At 45.2% G+C, this 26,390-nt stretch overlaps 1 protein-coding gene across 1 annotated transcript in view; it reads left to right on the top strand.

Annotated features, from left to right (window-relative positions):
• Positions 1 to 1,703: 1,703 nt before the first annotated feature.
• The window catches only part of LOC133118645 (uncharacterized), a 38,627-nt gene continuing 13,940 nt past the window's right edge, over positions 1,704 to 26,390 (top strand). The window contains exons 1-11 of the mRNA XM_061228771.1: positions 1,704 to 1,767; positions 8,244 to 9,505; positions 9,976 to 10,083; positions 10,555 to 10,749; positions 11,727 to 11,873; positions 12,394 to 12,600; positions 13,146 to 13,383; positions 13,797 to 13,912; positions 14,589 to 14,749; positions 19,724 to 19,803; positions 21,861 to 21,924. Of these exons, the coding sequence (XP_061084755.1) occupies positions 8,335 to 9,505; positions 9,976 to 10,083; positions 10,555 to 10,749; positions 11,727 to 11,873; positions 12,394 to 12,600; positions 13,146 to 13,383; positions 13,797 to 13,912; positions 14,589 to 14,749; positions 19,724 to 19,803; positions 21,861 to 21,924 (2,487 nt within the window). The 5' untranslated portion in view covers positions 1,704 to 1,767; positions 8,244 to 8,334. The remainder of the gene's footprint in view (positions 1,768 to 8,243; positions 9,506 to 9,975; positions 10,084 to 10,554; positions 10,750 to 11,726; positions 11,874 to 12,393; positions 12,601 to 13,145; positions 13,384 to 13,796; positions 13,913 to 14,588; positions 14,750 to 19,723; positions 19,804 to 21,860; positions 21,925 to 26,390) is intronic.

Raw genomic sequence — 26,390 nt, forward strand, 5'->3', positions numbered from 1 at the left:
AATCAACTCATATGCACAAAATTGATTCTTCTTCTCTACCAACTTAATCAGAAATTATGATTTTCATACCCGGGAAGTTAACACTCTATAGGAATGAAAGGCCACAGTACCATACAATACCAAAATATCTTCTGTTTTTTAACTAAAGATAACACATAGTTTTTCCTTCTTAATGTTAACTTCGATAATTAGGTGCTGTCATGTCCCATGAAGTGACTCGTCTGGACAGCCTTTATTGCTGCATAGCATCTTAGATTTTATTTTTCCAAAATGACTGGACACCAATACAGTTACAAATAACTACTGTACTTTTCGTCTTCTTCTTCTTCTTCTTCTTCTTCTTCTTCTTCTTATTATTATTATTACACCCTAAACATGCGAAAGAGAAATGCCTCTGTAAAACTCTCTCTCTTTCTCTCTTTCTCCAAACTCTCTCTTTTTGCAGATCACCTGTAGAACATTGTGTACTTCGCTGAGAAAGTTTAGAAATTTGAGTTAAGCTCCAAATCTGTAGATTGTTCTGTTCCTAGGAAGTGATGCTCTAATGAGATGAAATGCTTTAATCTGAGCTGAAAGTTAGTTTTTTTTTACCAGTGGAAAATACTAGTGGTGCGGAGGAATGTTTCTGCCTGCGAGCACGCGCGTCGATGCTTGTTTTCCCTCTTCGCGTGCCCGCTTCCTCCTATGAAGGCGTGTCGGGGGATGGCCTAGGGGCGTTAAGGATGAACATGAATATGAACATGGACGTGGAGCGGACAGTAGGCTATTGCAAGTAGACTGCAAACTCCCAAATACAGGCCTGGAGGCCTCCGATTTGCCTCGTGTTACGCGTGTGTAATGTTAGGTCGGGAGGTAAAACTTGTACTTCGTAAAGGTGTATGTAATGGTCTAGTTAAATTTGTTTTTCAGTTATAAAATGCATTAATAATGAATGAACCAGGTTAGGTCATATGCAGAAATTAAAGGTGCGCAATCATTAACTCCCAGACACACGGTGAAAGTTAACGATGTTTGCCAAATTGGTCGTTTCTGTTACCCATTAAGCGGATAATGTGAAAATAATCCAGTTGAATGTAACCCAATACAATATTGGCTATTTAATGAACACTTTAAATGACTGTACTGGCATTCTGGTATTGCAGAATCTGAGCTACCCCGTGTCTCGTGTCAAAATGCTGCTGCTAAGCGGGTGTGGGCTTGGTTAGTTCCTGGATAAGAAACCTGTTGGGCAAAGTTAGCGCTGGAAAAGGTGTTGGTGTGGCAGTTGGATGCACTGTTCCCTCTGTTTAATATAGAACATCCAATGTCCAAGCATGGTGAAGGGGTAACTGTGCTGTCCTACAGATGAGGCAAAAACTAGAGGACTCTTTTTAAGGAAGGGTGTTCTTGCTCATTTGCCTTAGAGGGTAGGATTTCCCTGAACCCCATAAAGAAGAGCATATTCTTCTCACAAATGTGGGTCACACTAATTAGGGTTGGGGAACAACAGCAGACCGTACCACTGGGTGAAAATAACACTGGTGAGTGACTATTCAGTGATGTAATACAGTACAACAGTTACCTCCAAGCTGTTATGGACTAGTGACACAGTGTGCAGAGTCATTTCTGTCACTTAATGTCGCCTTGCAGGATGAAGTTTCTACAAAGATGAATTTAGATTTCGGTCTAGTTTAAATTTGTGATTTTCTCATTTTACTCTGTAGATCCAAGGCATGTGTCACAATTGTTGGATGTACCCAAAGGACATCAGCAACCTGCTTACTCCAGGTGAGTGATAATCTCTCTCTCTATCTCTCTCCTTCCCTCCCTCCCCTCTTGTTTTCTGGCAGACATGCACACAGTCACAGTGCTGAGAATTTAGCACTTTGACTCTGACTCCACCTCCCCCTTTCACCACTTGCCGCCTTTCCTGCTCCATTGTCTCCCCACCGATTCGCTCTTCCTGTTTGCTGCGATCAGCAGCGCAAACACAGAAACCTAGAGAGACACTGAGAGAGAGCGAGAGAGAGAAAGAGGAAGAGGGAAAGGGAGAGAGAGGGAAATAGAGAGAGACACAGAGAGAGTCACGTTCTCCATGTATTGATTTAATGTCTGCCTGTTAATTAAAGAGAATCTTCATAATCACCTTCCTTTTCTGCTTTAGGATTGTTCTTTCACGCACACTAAGGGAAAAAACATTATCCTTGGTCAAATATTTTTTGGAAGGTTTGTTTCTGGTACACAGCGATGTGGCAGGTGTGTGTGTTTCGTAGCAGGTGTGTGTGCTTCACGCCACAGAGCAGGGAGAGCTGAGAGGCCAGTGTGCTCTCTCTGTGTACCTCATACCTTTCAGTAGTACACTCCTCCAGCCAGAGGGCACACAAAGCAGCATCCCAGGTGGAGAGAGGCAGGATGCTATGTTCCACAGAGAAGCAGTTCACGGTCCTGGATGCTAAAAGGAAACAGCCTGGGGATCAAACAGCTGGAAGGGTTTGTCACGCAGTCCGGGCCTGTGTTTCAAAAGGCGGGGTATGAGTCTCTCCCAGCTCTGCACATTACATTACATTACATTACAAGGCATTTAGCAGATGCTCTTATCCAGAGCGACGTACAACGAAGTGCAGATCAAACACAGGAACAAGTGAGAAGAGGACCAGAGAGGACAGTGCGGTTCCGAGTCTTAGCGTGACCATACAGATACAATCGGAACCCTTGAAGAATACATCAACTTACAAACTAGCATACCACTGTTGGCAGCTGGAATACCCTGAGTACAATAATACAATAGCTAATACAAAACACAAAAATATCTATATCTAACTATAGAAGTGCCATTATAGTCTATGGCATATACAAGGCTAATCATGGTGATGAGGTAGGGAGGGAAAGGTGCAGCCTGAAGAGATGAGAAGACATTAGGAGTACCGCTCCGCCCAGCCATTTAGAAGGCACACAGAGGCTGTTGTTTGTGACTGGAAAAAACCCAGGGAAATTAATTCAAATGTAATGGTTGTTTACTGTACATGTATGTGTGCGTGAGAGTCAGGTCGGTCCAACTAAACCCGTTCCCTGGGGTTTATTCACCTGCAATTTTCACTTTCCCAAAGTACTAGTTCAAATGGGTCGCAGCTTTCTCAAGTGATAGCTGTTGGGTTGATGTTTGGCCATGTTCCATTGAGAAACGGCTTTATCATGTCTGATAGTATGTCTGCCTCTAGTATGTCTTATTATGATGCAGTTGTAACTCATATCACAGTGAGGTCTGTTGTTTGGCGTGTACTGTGCTTTGTAGCTGGGCGAAGGTACATATGCAGAGAGCATTCATAACATGATTTCATTTACAAAAATAGGCCTCACTGGAGTGGAATTCCGTGGTTGAGATAACGCAGGGGAGGCTAACGTGTAGAGTAACCCTGACCGTGGTGACACTCTGAACCCATCTGCGATGGAGGTCACTGTGTCACAGCAGTGGGGTCTTCCCATATCTCTCCGAGGAGCTCTCAGCGGGATCCACGTTCCTGTCCTCTGGACCCGAGCCACCGCGCGTTTGACCGCCAAACCTTCGCCGCCTATCTTATTTCCACATTGCTACAGTCTTGTGGCCTCAGCCGCCGGGCTGCCTCTGTGCTGTACAGCATTCTGGCCTGCAGGAGGGCGGCGGGCCACGGAAGACGTCTTGTTGAAGGTTTAACCCCCGGCGAATGTTTTGGCTTCGCAGGCGGAGTTGTTTTGGAATGTCAAGTTGACAGGGCCATTGAAAGGTTATTCAGGGATGCCAGCCTTGCATGGCCGTGTGTGCTGAATGGTAAGGGAGAAGCTTCCAAGTATTTGTGGATTTCAGGTGCACCTAAGATGGTGGCTGGTGAACCTGAAAGGCATTTAGGTTTGACTTGTTTGAGCCGACTGGCCTTTTACATACCGTGTTCTCAATAGGAATCCTGGAAACTGTTCCGCTTCCTGACTTACTGCTCCTCACATTCAAGGTCAGACATTTGACTCACTGGCATGTAAGGGAGCGTTCACTTTCTGAAATTCAGTAACTCGTTCATTCGCTTCCTCGTTCACTAAGTCTCACACACCGTCCCACACACGCACACACACATACACACACAAACACACAAACGTAGACACACACCCACATGTGAATGTAGTTATGTATACAAACACTGACATACGGTAAAGAACCATGCAGTGGATAAACACACTTGTGCACATGCAAAGTCCCGCATGTGCACACAGAGCTCACGCAGTGTCACAGAATCACTCGTATAAACACACACATAGTGCACACAGTGAGGAAAGGGTTGAAAAAAGAGTGTTGACTATTTACACCGGCGGCACGGATGGCGCAGTGGGTAGCACTGCCGCCTCACAGCAAGGAGGTCCTGGGTTCGAATCCCCGTCGGCCGGGGCCTCTCTGTGCGGAGTTTGCATGTTCTCCCCGTGTCTGCGTGGGTTTCCTCCGGGTACTCCGGTTTCCTCCCACAGTCCAAAGACATGCAGGTTAGGCTGATTGGAGAGTCTAAATTGCCCGTAGGTATGAGTGTGTGAGTGAATGGTGTGTGTGCCCTGCGATGGACTGGCGACCTGTCCAGGGTGTATTCCTGCCTTTCGCCCAATGTATGCTGGGATAGGCTCCAGCCCCCTGCGACCCTGTTCAGGATAAGCGGGTTCAGATAATGGATGGATGGATGGATGGAATATTTACACCCATACTCTACTCTACTTCCCACAATTCCACCCACCTTCAAAGGCTCCGGACACTTTCCTGTGTCAGGGCTGGTGAGGCCCAGTGCATTCCTCAGTCTAGGCTCCCAACCAATCAGATCAGACCCAGGCCAAGGCTTCCAACCAATCATTGCACACCCAGGTTCAGGTTGATGTCTGCACACACAGCTGGGTTATGTTATCGTGTTCAATCGCTCACTGGAACCGAACTGTCAATCACGGAGGAAGAGAGACGGCCTCTATTTGAGATTCCATCAAAGTTACGTTCACCTTTCAGCTTTTAGCTTATTAACTGTAACTGAAGGAAATAATTAAACTGAAATTTTCACTGATGTTTGAGATCATAGGTTATGCCAAGATTATCAGTCGAACCATGCTCATAGTATTGTGAATTTTGTCAGTTCGGCAGCTAAGCACCTTGTGAGTCTGTCTCAGGAAGTGTTGGCTGTTTTGTGGTCATCACATCACCCATTCGGGGCCATCCTGCAGTTATACCAGCGCAACACAGGTCATCGGCTTTGAAGCAAAAAACGTTACCCACCGAAGAGAGCTCAGATTTCCCATTTCAGCAAATGCCCTTCCTTCCCGTCTGAAGTTCACCGACTTTTACTCCCTCCAGCTGTGTGCCCGGCCTGTGGAGGTCACATGATCCGTTATTTTTGGCAAGAGTAAAAATACTTGGCTGAGGATGCTGGGAAATTTCTACCTGTTGTCATGTTAGCAAGTCCGTTGTTCGGGCGAGCCGGCTGTAGGCTCATTCTACGGGGCAAATGTGGCCCCTGACGGAGCATTTTTGCAATGAATATACCATTATATTATAACAGTAGTGATTTTACACCCTCCCTAAATATAACAACAGATACAGAAAAATCTCAGACTGGACCCAAACAGAACAGCAGTTACATTCACACGTAGAGCCTTCACACAACAGCGAATGAGTTCATCTTCATGAGGACAGTTCCTTCCTATGACGTAAATATGTCTGTGTATTTTTGCCCAGTCTGTGACTCTCTGAACGGTAGCAGAGAGTGATCCTGGTGTTTGTTTACTGTTGTACTTTAGATCCCAGGCCTTTCGCGTCACTGCAGGTATTAGTGCTGGTAGGGAGAAAGACAAGCGCAAACACACACACACACACACACACACACACACACACACACACACACACACACACTGCTGCCTGCCTGTCTGTCTGTCTGTGCATACTGCAGCCACCAGAGGCCCCCCTCCCCCCCTACTCAGGATCCTGGTCTCCCAGCAGCACTGCTGGACTCAATCACGGTCAGCTCTCAAACCGCACCGCCATTTCATTGGCCTGTGCTGACAACACCTACTGTCTGGATGGGGAGGAGTTATGGCGGGAGGATTGCATTACGCGGCATATTTTAATACTGGGAACAAGCTGTTAAATGAGAGGAATTACAGAGGCTGTGAAAGCACTTTGGCAAGATTGCTTTAATTAACGTTCCCACCTCCTCCATATACACGAGCACGTTCCCGCGTGTACAGTATATGTGATTTGATGCTGTTAATAGTATAACAAAAACAGTATTCTGATGTGACATCACAATTGGAGTGTCTAGTAAAAATGTGTGTAGCATCAGACTCGTCGGAAATGAAGCTCTGTCTTTTTGACAAAACAGCTGTCGGGCGACTTTGGCTCTTCGAGGGTGTCCTGTTATTTATTTTTAGTGGATTGGAGCAGATTGGAGAGTAAATGTCTCCATTGCCCTTGCCTTCCCTCAAGGTGAGCCAGATAGTCTAGTACCCTCTGTGGTTCCTGGGCTGTCAGTCAAATCCTCAGCAGTGTGAGCGCGAGGGAGTTCAGCTGCAGACTGAGGCAGGGGGCATGTTGCTGAGCAGGTAAGACTGACTGCGGCTCTGTGGGTGGTGTTCAGAGCAGGGACAGCTCCAGTGGAAAACACACAGTCACTCTGGAATGAGATCTGAAGGTGGACAGCACTGACCTCTGCTGGCCAGTTGATGCGTTACCCAAGTAATAGATCTTCCCCACTTACATTTACATTTACATTTACATTTTAGTCATTTGGCAGACGCTTTTAATCCAAAGCGACTTACAAGTGCATAGGTTCTGCCACAAGTCAAAGCATCACATCCAGAATTATTATGGTACATATGCTTCACTTCACTTTTCAGAAAGCCTTATTGTTCCCTTATCGTTCAACATCGAATCCTGCACAGAACAGGAATATATTTATGGAGTGTTGTTTTTAGCCGCACTCAAAGGAAGTGTCAGCTATAAGTGGAGGGATGCGTTACTCAGTTCGGGCCCATGCTGAGGGGTGATGTAATCCACCTCCCGTCGTGTCGTAGACGCACAGTCAGGCCGCGCAGATAAGCTGTTATTACCGCAGCCCGTTAATTTGCTCCCTCCGTGTTCAGCTGGGGACGCGCTCGTATCATTAACCTGTCAGCGCACGCTGCGGCTCGCAAATACATTTATACCATAATGGTATTATACCATTTTGTTTCAGGTCCGCTGCACAGACAAAGCCTGACGTGTTTCACAGAAATTCCTGTAATGTGATGTTTTGTTTCACTGGAATTGTATGTATTGTTGCACTCGAACAGTTTCATTCCATGTATTGGGATAAGAACAGGCCCGGGCACCACCCAACATTCTGCCAAAGCTTTTGAGCTGTGTGGCGGTCAAAATTGTTGTGTTCATGCCAACAATTTTTACTCTATTCTCTGAGTATTTTCTCCACTTGTTTCATTGCTCCTCAGTAACTAGGATGGGTCAGATGCAGAGGGCAGCACAGGATTACCCACAGGATTCAATAAAGTTTTATCTCTCTCTAGTATTATTACTATTAATTTGGTCAAACTAGTGTTGCTGGAGCCTATTTTAGAGCCTATTTTAGCAACCCTGGTCCTGGAGAGCTGCAGGGTGTGCTGGTTTTTATTTTCGCCTAAAAATCAGTACCAGATTCAGACCCAACAAGCAAGGTGATGTGAGTTTAATCAACTGCTGCAGCATCGAAAACCAGCACACCCTGCGGCTCTCCGGGACTGGGATTACCGGCCCCTGGTTATGGGGAACTGAAGACCGCTTGGTTTCTCATCTCCTAAAGCTGATGTTGTGTTACAGTCCCTGTCTGTCTTAGTCCAAACATGAGCTGAATCTCAGGGCAGTCTCACTGTTTCAGTTGTGTCTTCTCCTTGTTATGGCCCCGCTGAGTGGCTCGGTGACCCCTCTCACTGACCCACTGACTCACAGCACCAAGCCCGTAGCCCAGGCAACAAGCTGTTTTCACATCCCAGGCTCTCAGTAGAATGTGCCCACGCCTTTCTAAAGAGTGTTTACTCTGCGTGCGCTTGCCTGTTTCCACAAAACACTCCAGATAACTCGACTCCAAGATTGCTTTCGATATTTAGCCAAAATCACAACTGCAGTGCAGACTAGAATTCAAATTGACCTCTGAGCTAGGATTTGTGTTCATAATCACGACGTGTGACCTTGGTGTGGCAAACTCACAAACTGCACACACTCACACGACTTGTTTTGTTCACAGATTCCACCGTGCTGAGATTTAAAAGAAGGCACCGGAGTGAACATCACAGTTCAGGTCACAGACAAAGCTTCCAGGAAGGGCTTACCGTCCGATGATGGACAAGCCAAAGATTCATATTTTCCTTGGGGCCCCGACCCTCAACACTGCCCCTAACGGCGAGCCTGCCTGCGGGCAGTGGGAGACTCTGGACCTGTGTTTGATGGGCGAGAGGCTGAGGCCTAGGGGGAACGAGCGTGGCGATCAGGGAAGTGACATCACCACCGTGGACGGGCTCTCAGACCAGCAGGGTCAGACTGACGCAGCCGACCCGGCCAATGAAGACCGGGACAGACTGAACTTTGACCTGGACGCTGTTCCGGCAGAGACGGACGGCCCTGTTTGTGTGAACGAGGGGGGGCGTGAGCGCGTTTCTGAGTCTGACCGTGACCCGGAGGACAGAAGGCCCTCGCAGAAGAAGCGGAGCGCCAGCGACGAGCCGGACCTGCGGCCCGAGGCAGTGAGGGCGTACCTGGACAGCTGCTTCCTGCCCGCTCGGCCCGGGACGGGAGGGGAGGCCCCGCCCCGCCTGTCTCTGGAGGCGGAGTTTCTCAGCGCCTGGACCACCAGTCAGGCGCTGTTGCTGAAGGGGAGGCGGGGCCTGCAGGCAGGGTCCAGCCCGCAGGCCGGGGGGGGCCCCCGTACCCCCCAGACCAGCCCCCCTCCAGGGTCGGGGAGCTCCCCGGAGCTGTACACCCCCACCAGCAGCCCCAGGGGGGCACAGGAGGGCTCTCAGGAGCTCTTCCACACCCTCAGCCAGAGGCAAGAGGAGGGCGGGGTGGTGCTGGAAGCCATGCCCGAGGGGGTGCTCTGTTCCCAGGGCAGCCCCAGCACCAGCAGGGGCCCTGCAGAGGAGACCAGCCCCAAACCAGGGCCCTCCTTACGGACCTCCCCCACCTCCCCCTCCGCTAAGAAGAGCAGGGTGTCCCCCACGGGGGCACAGACAGGGACAGGGCGCCCCTGTGTCCCCCCCCAGGCCGGACCCACCACCCTCCTCACCAGGTGCGTCGCCAGGGGAGTGCGTTACTCCGTCCTGGTTGCCGTGGTGTACCCCTGCTACCTGAAGGAGATCAAAGTGAAGTCCGGAACCTGGGCGGGCTCCACCGTTCCCCTGGCGACCATTGTGGTCACCGACCAATCGGGAGTCGATATGAAGGTTGTCCTGTGGAGGACTGCGGCATTCTGGGCCTTGACGGTGTACCCGGGAGATTTGCTGCTTATTACAGGTAAGAACAGGCTTGCACACACTTATACCACTTGAGTTCGAAATATTACAGTTATACAATACAATATATATTTTTTAAAGCAACAATTTATCTTTAAAAACAAATGAACCCAAAGTTCTAATTCAGCTGATGTTTCAGTTCCAGTCTAGCTCACCCACAATAAAAGCTACATCAGCTTTGCCTGGTTTTGGCTACACAGAAACGATGAACCTGACGTGTTCTCTCCAATCGCTGAGCTGAAATGTTCTCGGTTTCAGTCTCGTACATAGTAGCGGAAACTGATAAATCCCCAGTTCGCCCATCACAGCGAGTGAAAGTGTGCCCTGTGGAAAGGCCTGCAGGAGAGGAGGAGGAGGAGGAGGAGAAACGTCACGGTGGTGAATTTTGAGCGTGGGCTGCTGTTTGTGTAGCGCCTGCCGGTCGCTCTCCCCTGCTGAGCCTAAACTCTGCGACTGTGTCGTGTCTCACAGGCCTGACACTGAATGAAGACAAGTGGAGAGGAGAGATGGTGCTGCAGTCATCCTACGTCAGCAGGCTGCTCAACCTGGGCCAACTCACTACCAGCCTCCCTCCACCAGGTGGGGCTGTGGAGCTGCCATAAAACTTTGCGCTAAATACATACAGGCCCAGTCTGAAATCGCTTGCTTACTTACTTACTATAGAGTAAACATGCAATGTATGCAATACAAGGCAAGTGAGCTGTTACACCATACTTTATGACGATGGTGTTTGACGACTGTTTTGGAGCTGAAATATTTAACTTGAACGTAATATAATTCAAAACAACAAGACAATTTTTTTCAGCTCATTTATTCCGAAAAATTATCTTCAAAGTTTATCAGTGTACAAAGGAACGAAATTACCTCTAAGTTATAGCTTCCTAAATTAAGAGGTAAGAGCATAATGTCCAGTACTGATGGCAGTTCTAATGAACAGTTATAGACATACACCTTTGTGAATCTTGTTTTTAATGTCCAGTATTGTGTTATACTGGCTGGTATTTGGGGAGCTCAGTAATGTTTTAACATGCTGCGTTTCAGGGTTCCCAGTCCCACAGAATGTGAATGGCCGTGCAGTGAAGGAGCTGTGGGCTCATCTGTGTAAGAAGCGCCCCCTGCTGGTGTCTCTCCCTCGGCGCGTGCTCCAGGACCCTCGCACCATCCCGCACGCCCGCCTCAGAGTCCTGCAGCCCGACACGCTGGTGCACGCCCTGCTGAGGGTCACAGGGACCGCCACGGTCACAGGTACGCCCCGCCCACCATTCCCTGATCCTCTGCGTGCCCGAGTATGGTGCGCTCACACACACACACACACTCACTCACTCACACACACACACACACACTCACACACACCACACACACCACACACACACACTCACACACACACTCTCACACACACACTCACACACACATGCCACACACACTCACACACTCACACACTCACACACTCACACACTCACACACTCACACACTCACACACACACACACACACACACACACACACACACACACACACACACACACTCTCACACACACCCACTCTCACACACACCCACACTCACTCACACCCACACTCACTCACACACACACACACACTCACACACACACACACTCACACACTCACACACACATGCCACACACACTCACACACACACACGCCTCTCACACACTCACACACACACACACACACACACAACACTGTCACGTACAGTATTTACATATTGGAATACACACAAAAACACGCACACACTCACACACACCCACACACCACACACCACACAATAACACTGTCACGTACAGTACTTACATATTGGCATACACACACAGACACACCCACATACACACATACACACACACACACACACACACACACACAGTGCACACATCTGTACCCATCTCCTGGTATTGGCTGTGGTCTGGCACAGGAGTGACCTAACCCTGGTGTGTTCAGCCGTTTAGAAAGCGAAGTCATCTGGATTTAGTCCAATGGTCCAGTTAGCAATGGCTTCCTTATCCCACTGGCATCAAGTGAAAAAATAGATACTCTGTCAGCACTGCCGTTCAGTTCACTGACCTTTCACTCCACACCTGATATCGGGGGCCCTGGGGTCGGCCCTGGGGGTGACAGTGCGGTTGCCATGGAGACGGTGGCCCCCGGTTACAGCGGGCTGCGAGTGGTAGAAAGCGGCGGGTCGTGGTGTGACGGCGGCGTTTACCTCCAGCCTGGCGGGACGAGGCGGCGAGCTGCTCCAGGACAGGGGGGGTGCAGAAGGCCATGCTGAGCGTGGAGCAGGGGGACGGCCACCAGGGGGCGCTGGTGCTGTGGGGCTCGGCCATGGCCTGGGTGCAGAGGATCCGCAGGAACCAAGGTGAGGCCTGGGCCGGGCTCTGACTGTGCTCTCCTGGGGTTTTTCCTGTTGGCACGGCCCCTTACCTGTGTTCTCGTTCAGTACTGGTAAAAGTACTGACAGGCAACACCATCAGATACTGAATTTACAGCAAACCCACCACGTTGGAAGACACTACTTGCATGTTCTCCCCGTGTTCGTGTGGGTTTACTTCCTCCCACACTCAAAAGATATTAATGTCAGGTTAGGTGTGCTCCTGCCGTTGCCCTTGTCCAAGGCACTGGCCTCAGAACTGGAGCTGGATGAGTCAAATGCAGAGGACGAATTACCCCATGGAGTTCAATAAAATATATCTTATCATATCTTATCTTACTGAACCGTTCTGAAGTGCCATTGTGGGCAAACAGATACTATACTGTACAGCCATGTTCTCGTACTGGTCAGCTTGTGCAGGTGCAATAATAAAGAAAGTGCTTCCCTGATTATTTCAGACAGGAGGCCCCTGAGCCAGTGTATACAGTGAGCTGCGTCTGTCCCCCAGGTGCAGTGTGGGAGTTCCGGGTCCTCCTGGTGAAGCGGAACGCGGCCACGGAGCGCCTGGAGCTGCACTCCACTCCGTGGGGGTCCTGCGAGCCCCTCTTCCCCGATGACCGGAGGGCCGTGGAGTTCCACAGCTGGGCCCGTCCCAAACCTCCGCCCGCCAGCGTCGAGATAGACCTGCACACGCTCCTGTCTCAGAAGTACTCAGGTAAAAAAAAAAAAAAAAAAAAAAGCACTATTCATTTCACTTGGGCTGTTCTTTTTGGAAGGAGTGTCAGTAAAGGGAGGTCAGTGTGTCTAACCTATTTAACCTTCTTAGCCGCTTATACTCAGTGACAAAGTTTTTATCCACTGCAGTCTCCATTGCCCTCTGTCTGTCTTTGGTGTTAATGACAGAGATGTTCATTGTTTAAATCGTACAGCATGTCCTGCTTGAGGAAGTAAATCTGCAAAATATTCCAGTAAATTAGGCAAATTATATAGTTTGCACCGACTCCATACTTGTGAAATCTTGGAAATTCACAGTGTTTGGCAGCCGTGTCCTTATCTTTGTTGTACGGGTAGCAATTGAAATTGTACTTCCCTCTAGGGTCTTTCAGCGCACTTAGCCCTGGTTATGGGTATGCACTTTGTTGTACGTCGCTCTGGATAAGAGCGTCTGCCAAATGCCAATAATGTAATGTAATGTGTCTAATCTTACTCGTTCCTAACATGGGTAGTCTGTGAAGCAGCGTGGTGCCTGTGTTCCATCAGGTGACGTGGAGTTCAAAGGGCAGATTGTGGCCTTCCAGTTCCAAGGCACCTCCTCCCAGAATGCCTCGCTCCTGATGAACGAGGACACGCCCCTGCGGAAGATTCTGGAAGTGGTTTCCGGTGACGTCACCTTCACCGGCTGTGGGCGGTGCGGTGCTGAGCTTGACACGGATGACAACGGGATTTACCGGCCCTGTTACCCCTGCCTGCCCCAAACCAGCGTCCGCTGCTACTACAGGTCAGCCACAAGCAGCCAGTCTTCTTCTAGTGCTCCGGTGACAACCTTCACTTCCTGCACCATAGTGCTGCCTCCACTGTGCATCCTCTTCTCTATTAGCTCAATTTGTCTTAAATGAAGATTTCCCCAAAACAAAAATGCTATTTTCACTATCTTCGGGGGTTGTAACTGGTTACAGGATCAATTTATATTATTGTTTTGTTGGAGTAGTTTCTACTCAGGCAGACCGCAGGAGTCACTTATATGGTGGAAAAGGGGCGGTCCTATTCACTGACACCCCGTCTCCTACGGCAACACAAAAAGTACAGACATGACCCAAGAGAACAGACATGACCCAAGCACAGGGTCAATTTCAGGTGAGGCTCAGTGTGCATGTGATTGAGCTTGTCTGTCTGTGCTGTTTGCTGTGCTAGGCCAGCTGTGCTAACGGTGAGGGACAGGAGCAGCAAGGTCTGTGTCCTGGCTCCATCTTCCCTCGTGCAGAAGATTCTGCTCAACACTCCCCCGGACAAACTGAGCAAGACCGTGGGTAAGCAGCCGGCCTCACATTTCTGTGCTTCGGAGACCTTTGGTAAGGCTACTGGGTGGCTCCTCCTGTTAAGGCACTGTTCTAGTGCATCGCATGGACCCCAGGGTCTGAATGTGACTCCCAGCTAGCATCATCCTGGGAAGGCAGGGTTTTAGTCACCTGGGACGACAGCGGCTCATTGTGCACCAGCGACCCCTGCTGGTCAAGCATGCGCCCGCAGTACCACCCATTGAGCTGGACATGAAGGGTCCTCCTCTGACTCATGTCTATGCAAGCCTGACTTGTGGAAATGAGTGCGAAACATAGCAGGTGATTAGCATCGGGTACCTACAGAGAAGGGCCTTCGCCGGTCTGTGCCCGTCGTGAATCGACAGTGAAGGGTTCAGCAATGGTGATTAAAAAAAAAAGCAAAAGCAAAAAACGTTTTTGACCATGAGGAAACCTCGGGCCGTTTTTGATTATTTTTATTTTTTTATTTTATTAATATGTTAATCATCACAGATATAGGCTACAAGCTTTCACAGCTGTTCTTTGTCAGTAGATAATGTCTTACATGTAGCAGAGAGACTCATAGAGGAATGTTTATCCTCCTGCTTTTTCGGGTTTTTCCCCATTGTTTTTAGAGTTTTAACCTCACCGATATCATGACCTCGTTTTCCTTGCTTGGGTCCCACAGCCCCCTCCTCCGACGTGCAGTTCACCCAGGTGGTGGCCAACAGGCTTCAGTCTCTGCTCTCCATTCCCCGGGACAACTTCCTGCTGACCATCTCCAGCCACTTCCTGTGCGACGAGAACAGCGTCCCCACCGCCCAGGACTTCCTTCTGCTGGACATCCAACCCTAACTGCCCCACCGATCAGAATCCATCCTTACCCCCTACTCTTCAGACTCTGAACTCTCAAGTTGTCCCTGCCACTATGCTGTAAATGTACAGCTTTATCTGAACTCAAACTGTCTGTCTCCATGGAAATGCAGATAAAACTTTGAAATTGGAGTTTGTGGATCTGGGTATTAAATAACATGCAGTTTGCATGTGTGCCTAAATTCAGGTCAGGTGTCCCTTTAAGCCAGTCATGACCAAAAGGAGACACTGTACATGTATGGCATATTTGAAGCACAGTTCGGTGAAGGTTATTGTTACTGTTACTGTTATCCTGATGCATCAGTGTGTCAACATGCTTTTGGATGTCTGTAAATATTCCGGCTGTAAATTATGATCATTGTTTTCATAAAAATATAACATCTGTTTAAAGTGACTTTGTAGTTAAACAACTGGTCAGAAAAATAAAAGATTATTTTGACCGAATAACAGTTCAATGCTTCTTTTCACCCTTTTTGCAGAGGTGCGATTTTAAAGAAAGGCGAATCAGACGCAGGGAGGTCAAATTACCAGTAAGGGGTTAGGGAAGTGGACTCAGTGTCTGGGCCCAGATGACTCATGGGGCCAAATATTACCATCATAACGCACATAGACCACAAGTTCAGGGCAGCCTCTGTCATACTGAGAGAGGGGAACAGATATGCAAATTAAAATACTGCTGTGGAAAACAACAGGGTAAAGCCCACATTTACAGTTTGAAGGACCCTATAACAACCTATAACTAGAACAGAAAAATTAGCAGCACAATTTGCTAATTGTTATGAAAAGTTGTATAGCTCGAAAGAAGGCAACATAGATGAGAATATAAAACCCTTCCTTGAGAAAATCTATTTACCAAAAGTAACAATAGAACAAAATAATACCCTCATAGAGCCAATAGAAGAACGTGAAAAACAGACGCATATTAATAACTCTAAAATGGGTAAATCACCTGGAAGTGATGGGTTTACCAATGAGTTTTATAAAGAATTTGAAAGGGAGCTAACACCTTTATTAAGGAAAGCATTCAACTGGGCAGTTGATTACGGACAATGGGCTACCTTGCTGCATTAAGATGGGAAAGATCCTGCAGAGTGCCAATCTTATTGACCAATAAACGGAGATCAAAAACTACTGTCATCAATCATTGCAAACCGACTAGCAAAAATAATCCCAGACATAGTAAATAAGTATTCTATATCAAGAGGTACTCAACAAGGAGACCCTTTATCACCACTTATTTTTGCTTTGAGTATTGAACCATTAGCTGAATATATAAGACAAGAGCAAGCAACAGAAAGTGTCAAAATGTTAGATCATTACATTACATTATTGGCATTTTGGCAGACGCTCTTATCCAGAGCGACATACAGTTGATTAGACTAAGCAGGAGACAATCCTCCCCTGGAGCAATGCAGGGTTAAGGGCCTTGCTCAAGGGCCCAACAGCTGTGCGGATCTTATTGTGGCTACACCGGGATTAGAACCACCAATCTTGGTGTCCCAGTCATTTACCTTAACCACTACGCTACAGGCCGCCCTATAAACTTGCATTATACGCAGATGATATAATAGTCTACCTGGGTAATCCTCAAAGATCCATCCCTGCTTTAATGCAAGCAATAGAGATGTATGGAGAAGTATCAGCCTGAATGTAAGTAAATGTGAAGTAATGATGTTTGGTTCAGGGACAGTGACAGAGGAAATTTAATCAAGATATAAATTGAAGTGGAATCGTGAAAAAATAAAATATTTGGGGATAAAAATTTCCTATGAAAGTGGAAGGATAATTATGAAGTATTAGTTAAACAGAATAGACAAGACTTTAATAGATAGAAACTAGCTCCCTTCTCCTTATTTGAAAGAATTGAGACCATTTGAATGAACGTATTACCACGTTTTTTTGTTTTTATTTCAGTCACTGCCTATACCCATTCCACAAAGTTTGTTTAAACGGTGGAACAGAATGCTAATGGCTTATGTGGGGAATGGGCAGAAACCATGGATACAAAGGAACTATCCGAAACTTCAAAAAGAAAAGGGAGGATTTCCAGATCTAGAAAGATATAATAATGCAGCACAATTAAGGTCAATTAGCATATGAATGGACGACCGCTCACAGAGTAAATGGAGGGAAATTGAGATTAGTGGGATAGGTGTTTGGTAGAAAAATATAGCCTTTTATGATAAGAAAAAATATAATAGTAAAACATTGAATAATAATTGGGTTATTAATACATTGAAAGTCTGGGGAAAAGTGTGCAGAATCCAGGGTTTAAAGGAAGATCAAATTTTATTAAGAGAAATATCCTCAGACCTGGAATTCATACCAAATTGAACAGACTCAGTTTTCAAAACATGGGCCATAAAAGGCTATTGTATCTATGGCCAATTATTTAATAATAGTGGTATGAAATCATTTTCAGAACTTTCCTCTGTATATGGATTCCCAAACTCTCACCTATTCCGCTACTTACAAGTGAGAAGTTATGTAGATAAAGTGGTAAAAGGAAGGGATTGGCATGACATAAACCCCTTGGTGAAATGCATGATCAAAACATATCAGTTAAATTACCATTCAAAGCTACTTGCCAAAATTATTAAATTGTTGAAAGAGGACATCGCAAATATCTACCCAAAAAGAGAAGAGGAAGGGAAGAGGAATTACAAACAAATATAACAAATCATGAATGGGAAAATATATGTCAAAATACCAACTCTATATATTGGAGAGAATATCATGCGATACTTTATTACTCCACAAATACAAATAAAACATAAAAAATTTATCTCAGGCATATGTTGGAGAAGATGTGGAGAAAAAGCAGTAAATTATACACATATATTGGTCATGCACAGTAATTAAGGAATATTGGGAAAAAAACTATCCAAGAAATGTCTGAAATATTTAAGGTAAAAATTAGGAAAAAACCCATTGTTTTCTTATTAGGAAATCAAGTAGGGGGTGTGAATAATATTTATATTTTATTTATGTGTGTTTTGTGTTTTGCAGTATTTGTAACACCGGGCTGCAGGACATTCACTGTTACAACTACACAAGTGACACCAGAAGTTTCTATATTTTACCAAACAATACCATGAGAATGTAATGGGAGAGGGGAGAGAGGGAGAGAGAGAGAGAGAGAGAGAGAGAGAGAGAGAGAGAGAGAGAGAGAGAGAGAGAGAGAGAGAGAGAGAGAGAGAGAGAGAGAGAGAGAGAGAGAGAGAGAGAGAGAGAGAGAGAGAGAGAGAGAGAGAGAGAGAGAGAGAGAGAGAGAGAGAGAGAGAGAGAGAGAGAGAGAGAGAGAGAGATAGCTAATTACATTTTATATAGTGCTTTTCTAGCCACTTGTTAGGGGGAAATGCCCTTTTTAACATTTCACAGGTGAGCATCATCTGATGAAACAGATCCAGTAAAAAACAACAATAGCTATTCTTCAGTTTAACTTTCGTATTTATTTGCAAAGAAATTACAGAAAGTGAGAAAGCTTACCGGCTTTCTGATTTGCATCAGACACAGTAAGACTCACTTTTCCCAAAGGGGGGGCTTTACCAAAACAAAAAGACATGAAGCTGGCCACAAACATTTACAGGAATTTTGTCTTCTGAATACCCCTTGTTGACCTTGCTGTAAGACCAGAATGTGCTAGCTGAGAAGCAGAGACATTAAGGTCAAAGGCTGTCTGTCTACTGGAGAGAGACAGAGAAAGACTCATAGTATGCAGTTAATTCAGAAAGTGGTCTAATAGTAATAAGGATTATCACTGAAAGGTTATTTGTAATCGCGTGATTATCTTTATGTTAACACACATTGTCAATTAAGAATCAATTAAGAAAATTACCCTTACACCACACAAAGCGCTTTACATGAGTAGGAAACTCACCTCAACCACCAATCACTGGTAGCAGTGATACGTGTACTCACCAAGCAATTTATTAGGAACATTTTTACTTTATTACACCTATTTATTCATGTGATTATCTAATCAGTCAATCATGTGGCAGCAGTGCAATGGATACAATCATGTAGATACAGGTCAGGAGCTTCAGTTAATGTTCACATCAATCACCAGAATAGGAAAAAGATTTGATCTAAGAGACTTTGACCTTGCAATGATTGGGTGGCAGACAGGGTGGTTTGTGTTTCTCAGGAACTACTGATCTCTTGGGATTTTCGTGCACACTAGTCACTAGAGTTTGCAAAGAATGGTCCGCAAAAATAAACAAAATGACCAGACTGGTCAAAGCTGACAAGAAGGTGAAAGTAACGCAAATAACCACACATTACAGAATTACATAACAGTGGTATGCAGAAGAGCATCTCTGAACACACAAAGCATCATGACTCTAAGTGGATAAGCTACAGCAATAGATAAGTCTAATAAATAAGTATTCACTGAGTGTATACCGCTACAGCATAAGTTATACTTGCATCATTTATAGCATAGCCTAGATAAATATTTACATGCTCTTTACAATGCTGTACATCTTTATTTGTTCTGTGGATCATTTATAAAATTTAAATGAGCCATATTTGGTTTTCATACATACGTTATTTCAAACTCGAATGGCATAAAATTATTTTTAAAATGGCATAATATGAAAACGTACGTATTACGCAAAATGGAATGAGACCAAATAAGTGCATTTAATTAAATTCGGAGGTGAGTCGATGTGACTTTATTGAGAAGGCGGGACCTTTGTGGGAAAAAAATGCAAAGTGCGCAACCTCAACAACCAATGTGCTCGTCGGATATTTGACACTTGTCTAAGGAATTCCCCTGCAAGCGGGGACTTTCCGCTGGTTGATACATGACACGAATGTGCCCGGCGCTTGTGCAACAGTTTGTGTTTATCAGGATGAGTATTGACTAGACAGGTAAATTCTCATGGAACAAACCCTGGATTTCGGTGTGGATCTTGTTTTTGCATCGTAAACATTTCGTGATCTTGTAGTTCGCTAAATAACTATCTTTCGGAAGCGTGCATAACGAAATACCTGTGCCTTAGCCAAGTGGCACACAGTAACGCAAGGTAAGAATTCTTTTCAAGGATTCATGTTGTTGGATAGTCCAGATACTTTAAAAACTGAAGTGTGCTTCTGCCCTAACTACACTAGAAATAGAATTATGAAGTCAGACGAAGTGGGCATGATTAGTTTTTAATAGATTTAATAACTGAACTGCGGATTATATTTGCAGAGCGTTTGTCACATTGATCACTGCCAGACAGCTATATATTAATATATGTGATTGTGTGCGCACACATTTTGGTGCCGTGAGACACGTAACGATAAAGTAATCAAAATGTCATGATGAAATCACTGGACAATGCTGACAATATTTGTAATTAAAATAGTCGCCAATATGCAACATCGCGCATTGGCTCCTTCCAACTTAAATTTCCCGATGCTGTAGGCCTACGTGTCTTTGAAAAAGTTGCATTGCTTCTGTAGCTGTCCAGTTCTGCAGTGGTATAATAATTCAGATACAGCACATCGCGCTTCATTGGACAGTGGGGTTTCCATGGCTGATTGATAAGGCGCACTTGTTTAATAATTCTAAACTAGTTCCTTTCACGAGGTAAAAACTCCCATAGTGAAATGTTGGCAACAACCCCCTCCCCCAAGTTCACAGCAACAGCACTGGTTATGAATGCACGGTGCACTCATATGTTGGCAGTATGATACGGGTACAAAATAATGTGCATATGAAAGAAAGCATATCGTTCATATTACTGTACCAGAACAGCCAGGTAGATTTTGTGCAGTGCAGAGAATATCATTACAGGACTCTACATTGATATTTTGTTGAGCAAATTCCCTGCCCCATGTATGTCAGTAAACAGGAAATTAAAATAATTGGGGGTCACTAAGTCAGCTTACTATTGTGCTTGGGAAATTCGCCTATTGAAATAGATGGAAAACCCCCCAATGTACCCAGAGCAGGAAGAATCTTCACCCCTAAAAACCAGTGTTCATTCAAGAAAGAACTTTCTTTTAAATGTCATCCTTTTTTGTCTATTAATAATGTCTGATAGATAAGTCTTAATATTTAGCTAACGAACTGTTGTTTTACCCTAGAGTAAGCTAGATAAATCCACTCTGGTAAATGTCCAGTTGTGAAATTAATAATAATATTTCAGATATACTGTAAGCTCTATACGTTGCTTTGGATATGGTTGCTTGCACACAAATGAATAGCATAATGGTGGTGGACGTAAAGAAACGGCTTATCAGTGTGAATTGCCATTTCCTTGGGTGAAATCCCCCCCCCCAATTACTGGCAGGATTGCCACACCCAAGCAGATTTCAGAGAATCTGCTGAAATGTTATTAATACAGTTGGCATGACCTCAGTTATTCCTGTCACTGGCAACAATAAGATGCATTTTTTGTTCATATGCTCTGTCCAGGTGCTCTGGATAAGAGAATCTCCTAAGTTATTGGAATGTACTCTGTTATGTTTCATTTATTTATGGTACATATACAGATTCACAGTGACAAACTCAGTACACAGTTTTCAGATGTTTTGGCCCATAGTGTTTGCAAGTTATGCTAATATCCAACACCTGTCCCTAGAAGGGCTTTCAGTACTGTATAACAGAGAAGTAAAAAAAGAAAAAAAAAGTAAATTTAAAAGCAATACATTTCTGACATGTTATACGATCTTAATCCATGTTAACGTTTGAGTTTTGATGCTCAGACAGCACATGTGAAAAAACAGTACACTCAGCATCCTTGATATAAACTTTAATTACACTTCAGGTATTCTGAGGTATGAAATAGCACACTTACGCATGCTGCTTTCCACACGAGAGCAGCACTCTGTGGGTAATAAGCTACGTAAAGTGAGCTTGGCTGCCCCAGGGCCGCGTTACCGTCCCCAGAGGAAACGCTTGCCACGGCGTTGCGACACCCTCTCTGTGAGAGTCAGCTGGGATGGTGCGGAAAGTCCGCTGGTGTATTTGCAGAGAGTACACAAAGCGAAGGACGGTACATACGGTTCTTTCCTGGTGGAAGCTGGGAAGTCCTGTAGCCCGTCTGGCTTGGTAAATTCGAGCTCAGCCTGACGCTGCCACCATTGTTTACAGTGCGTCACTGGAGAACACTGCAGTGCTACAGTGCAGGGAACGAGGCCTTGTCTGGAACATTGAGGTACGTGGGGTCCGTTGCTTTTCTACGGGTGGGTAATCATTTCAGTGCCTTTGTATTATGGAGGAGTTGTGAATGCAGATAACTTTTGTGGTTAAGCTACATACTGTTGCGTGGTCAGATAAGCTACATACTGTTAATCTCCAAAAATCACAGATTCTAAAATGACAGATTTATTTAATCTGATAAAACCAGTGACATGGGCGTGCTTGGGTATATCTTTCAGAGAAATTGCCATTAAACTTATTTAGAATTATAGGCAGCCTACTCATGAAGATAAGGACACACAGTGAGTTCAGCCCAACTGGTTTCATCATTTAATCAACTGTGTCCTAGAAAATATTGCTGTTTGAAAATATTTCATTTTGGTGGTGGCTGTCTCTAATCATGTGTGTTGTGAGGACCTCATATGTGAGCAGTCCTGTGGTCTGGGTGGTTGTATCTGTGCCTTCGTGTTTCATCATGTTAGGGACCCCAGTGCACTGTGGGATGGATCAATTCAGTTCAATGGTCTTAGGTCATTCAAGGAAAATAGGAAGGAGAGAAGCGTGGCAGGGAAGTGGTCAGTCGTCTTGTTATGTATACAAAAGCGTGTGCTCTTCAGTAGATCCTTTCCTCTCATGTAGTGTGCCTTTTGACTCATTTTCTCGTTTTTAACATGCCGTGTGCTACTACAGCATTGAGCCACTTGCACATTGACGTGTCGGCTAGCAGGCTGTCTTCATGGCATGAAGTAAGACGACCCGGCCTTCTTCTGTTGATCAGTCATTTCGGTTGTTTTGTAAAGAGTAGGACTCCTGACCTAGTGTTCAGTCCTGTGTCATAGTGACACTGACGCAGGGATGAACAGCTATATAAATGCACTGCATGTAAAGAATATAAACTATAAGCTATGTGTGTTGCCCGGGAAAGTGACTGCTAGGTGGCTAAAACTATCCTTTAATAATGAATAATAATGTGTTATTTAGCTGATGCTTATATCTATAGCGACTTACAGTTGATTACACTAATCAGGGGGGACAATCCTCCCTGGAGCAAATTTGGGGTTAAGGGCCTTGCTCAAGGGATCAATAGCTGTGCAGATCTTATCCTGGCTACCCAGTCATGTATCTTAGCCACTAGGCTACAGGCTGCCCCCGCAACGTAAATGGACAGAAGATTTGTTAAAAGATAATTTTGTGAGGTTTCTGTAGTTCTGTAGTTCTGTTTTGAGTGTTTTTGAAGTGAGTAGTTCAGATAAAGGGGTTAAGATCTGAATCTTTTATCAGGTAACTGTATCATGATACAAGACAGTTCTGCAAATAAGTTAGTTGAGAAATGAGTCGGGAGGGAAGTAGTCATGACATAAATCACATGTGACAGAGCCAGATTCATTACCCTGGAGCGACAGATCTGAGACAGGTGTTTGGGGTTAAGCGTGGTTTTAGGGTTTATACATGTCTTCGAGAATAGATCATTTCACATTTTCCCATCACTGCTGTGAGTGGGTCTAAAATTCCCTCCCAAAATTCCCTCCCAGTGTCAGTCACCGGTGCTGGTGTACGAGGGTGTATTGCTGCTTTGTACCCCGGTGGTTAAAGATTTCCTATAAACACCTCTCCACTCACCTCACTGATTCATGACTTAGGTACTGTACGTGTCTCCCTGCTGATTCTTTTGGTTAATAATTGGTTGCATTGTTGATGCTCAAACCAACATTTATCACATTTTCTTGAAAACAGTATCACATACACATGGCCACAGATTACTCTGTTCCGATGGTTGATGTGAACATAAACTGAAGCCCCTGACCTGTATCTACATGATTGTGTACATTCCACCGCTGCCACACAATTGGCTGATTAGATAATCGCATTAATAAGTAGGTGTAATAAAGTAAAAATGTTCCTAATAAACATCTTGTCATATATTAGGGAGAACATTATACCATTTATTAAACCAGGCCTCTGATTAAGAAACAAAAGTGTTTGTAGGAGGTAAAATAAGCTTTCTGAAACCTGCGTGGTTCTGATACTTTTAACGGTCGTGAGAAACTAGAGTCCCTTTCCAATGAAGGAAAACAGAAAGGTTATGATGAAGATAAACACGAACATCTATACATAAGATAAACAGCCAGCTACTATAAAATCAAATATGGATTCAAATAAAGAAAATAGTTAATGGCAATAAAAACAGAATATGAAGCCCTGTTTCATAAGACCAAAAACAGATTTTTTTAGCATAAGCAGAAGTTGCATTTTATGAGGATGTGGCTTAATTTTCCGGCGGACAGTGTGTTCACACAGCTGGCTGCTTCTCAGAGCTGACAGTGAAGCTACAGGAGGACTAGCGTGAAGTCTGGTTTTATGCTGACCAGGGCAAGTAGCCACACTCACCTCGCAGAAATTCCTTCAGTTCCTGTTTATTTAGTGCAGTTTGCTGGGAAATTACATTACATTACATTACATTGAAATGAGATGACATCTTCCTGTGTGGAGTTTGCATGTTCTCCCCGTGTCTGTGTGGAGTTTGCATGTTCTACCCCTGTCTGTGTGGAGTTTGCATGCTCTCCCACGTGTCTGTGTGAAGTTTGCATGCTCTCCCACGTGTCTGTGTGGAGTTTGCATGCTCTCCCACGTGTCTGTGTGAAGTTTGCGTGTTCTCCCTGTGTCTTTGGGAGTTTGCATGTTCTCTTCTGTGTGGGTTTCCTCCGGGTACTCCGGTCAAAGGTCAAATGATATAATAGTACATAATAGAAGCATAATAGAGGCTGCCAGTGTGAAAGAGGTTGTTTCTCTGTCAGACTGTGGTACTGACCTCAGCTCGTGTGTGTGGCACCAGTGGTACCAGGGTGGCCATTCCGATGAAGGGAGAATCCCTGCTCTTTTTTTGGGAGGTCTGTACACCTTTCGGGGCCGTCCCTGGGTGTGCCAGGGGAACCGGCGAGAAATTCCTCCTTGAAGCATCTTCGCGTCCCAGAAGGTGCCGGAAGGTGCCACGCTGCTTCCTGGCAGCGGTCGTTGAGAAAGCACCTCAGTAAAAATAGACACAACAATCGCCATTTTAGTATGAGACCATGGGATCATTAATTCATTACTCAGATGAGTGCTTGTATGGAATAATCATGCATGAAATAACACACAAAGTAAACGTGTATTCATTGAATGCAAAAATAACTAAGTGCGTGTAGTCTGACCTCATTGCAGTGTCTCATCACAGAAAGGTCAGAGGGTCATAAAAAGTGGAGCTTGATTATTTAGAAATTTAAACTTGGAAGCCAACTGATATTTAACTGATAATACTGTCAAACTGTAATATATAAAATGCAAAGCCATGGTGAACAGGGTCTGCCGTTTGAAAGTACCACAATACGACTGAACAATATCAGCAGTAGGCATTTCCTTCCACACTCATTATGGCAAAACATTATGATATAGCGGAATATTCTGCAGCCACTTTCGAATTAACTCCATATAGATACCCACCTGTGACACTCGTAACTTCTGCGACACACCTCACAGAAGAACTGACTTCCTGCCTCTTCCCGAAAACGAACATTGCGCCACCGAAGGCGCGGTTTCAGTCAGTGCGCCGGCCCTTCTGCAAATGCTCTCTGTGAATGACATGTCAGAATGCACATTCTTATTTCACTCATGATGCAAAGACTCAGAAACTCCCTGAATGAACCAACTCACTCCTGGGTGAGATGATGTTATCCGAAAGGTGCTTCGCTGGGGTTACTTGGGCTGACAGTCACTAGCTTTATCTACGATATGCCATCTGTAAAGATATGACTGTACACCTCCAGCCAGCGTGAAAAAACTTCTGTATTATTTGCATAATCTAGTCCAGTGGTCACCAACCCTGTTCCTGGAGATCTACCGTCCTGTATGTTTTCACTCCAACCCTAACAAAGCAGGCCTCGTTCAACAGCTTCAGATCTCATTGAGCTGCTAGAGTGGATTAGTGGAATTAGGTGTGACAAACCAGGGTTGAAGTGAAAATCTTCAGACGGTAGATCTCCAGGAACAGGGTTGGTCTAGATGATCGGGTGCAGTTTATCAACAAAGGTAACGTATTTACCACAGCATCTCTATGGTAACTGGGACGGCTGCTACAGTCCGAAGGAAAAGAGTAGATCGATTTCAGTAACGGAGTTTCACCTTGCGACCCAGCGTGGACATTGGGTCCTCAATGAGTCACACGTTTAAGTGTCACAATGCATTGGGTAACAGAGAGGGAACGTGTACTTTTGTGAATGAACCTGTGTGTATGAGTCATTAAGAGCTAGGAGAAAAAGAATGAACCTAGCCTGGCCAGACTGAATTTCTATACTCATCGTTAATGCGTTCTCATGTTCTTTTTGCACTCTGAGCTGACGTGTTATTAAAAAAGTCTGTTAAGTATATAAAAAAAGAGCAGAGATAAACGTATGACAATGGAGAAGGTCAGGACGTGAGATACTGCGAGCATGAGAGGGAGCAGGGGTA

This window comes from Conger conger, chromosome 18, assembly GCF_963514075.1.
Source record: "Conger conger chromosome 18, fConCon1.1, whole genome shotgun sequence".
NCBI lineage: Eukaryota > Metazoa > Chordata > Actinopteri > Anguilliformes > Congridae > Conger > Conger conger.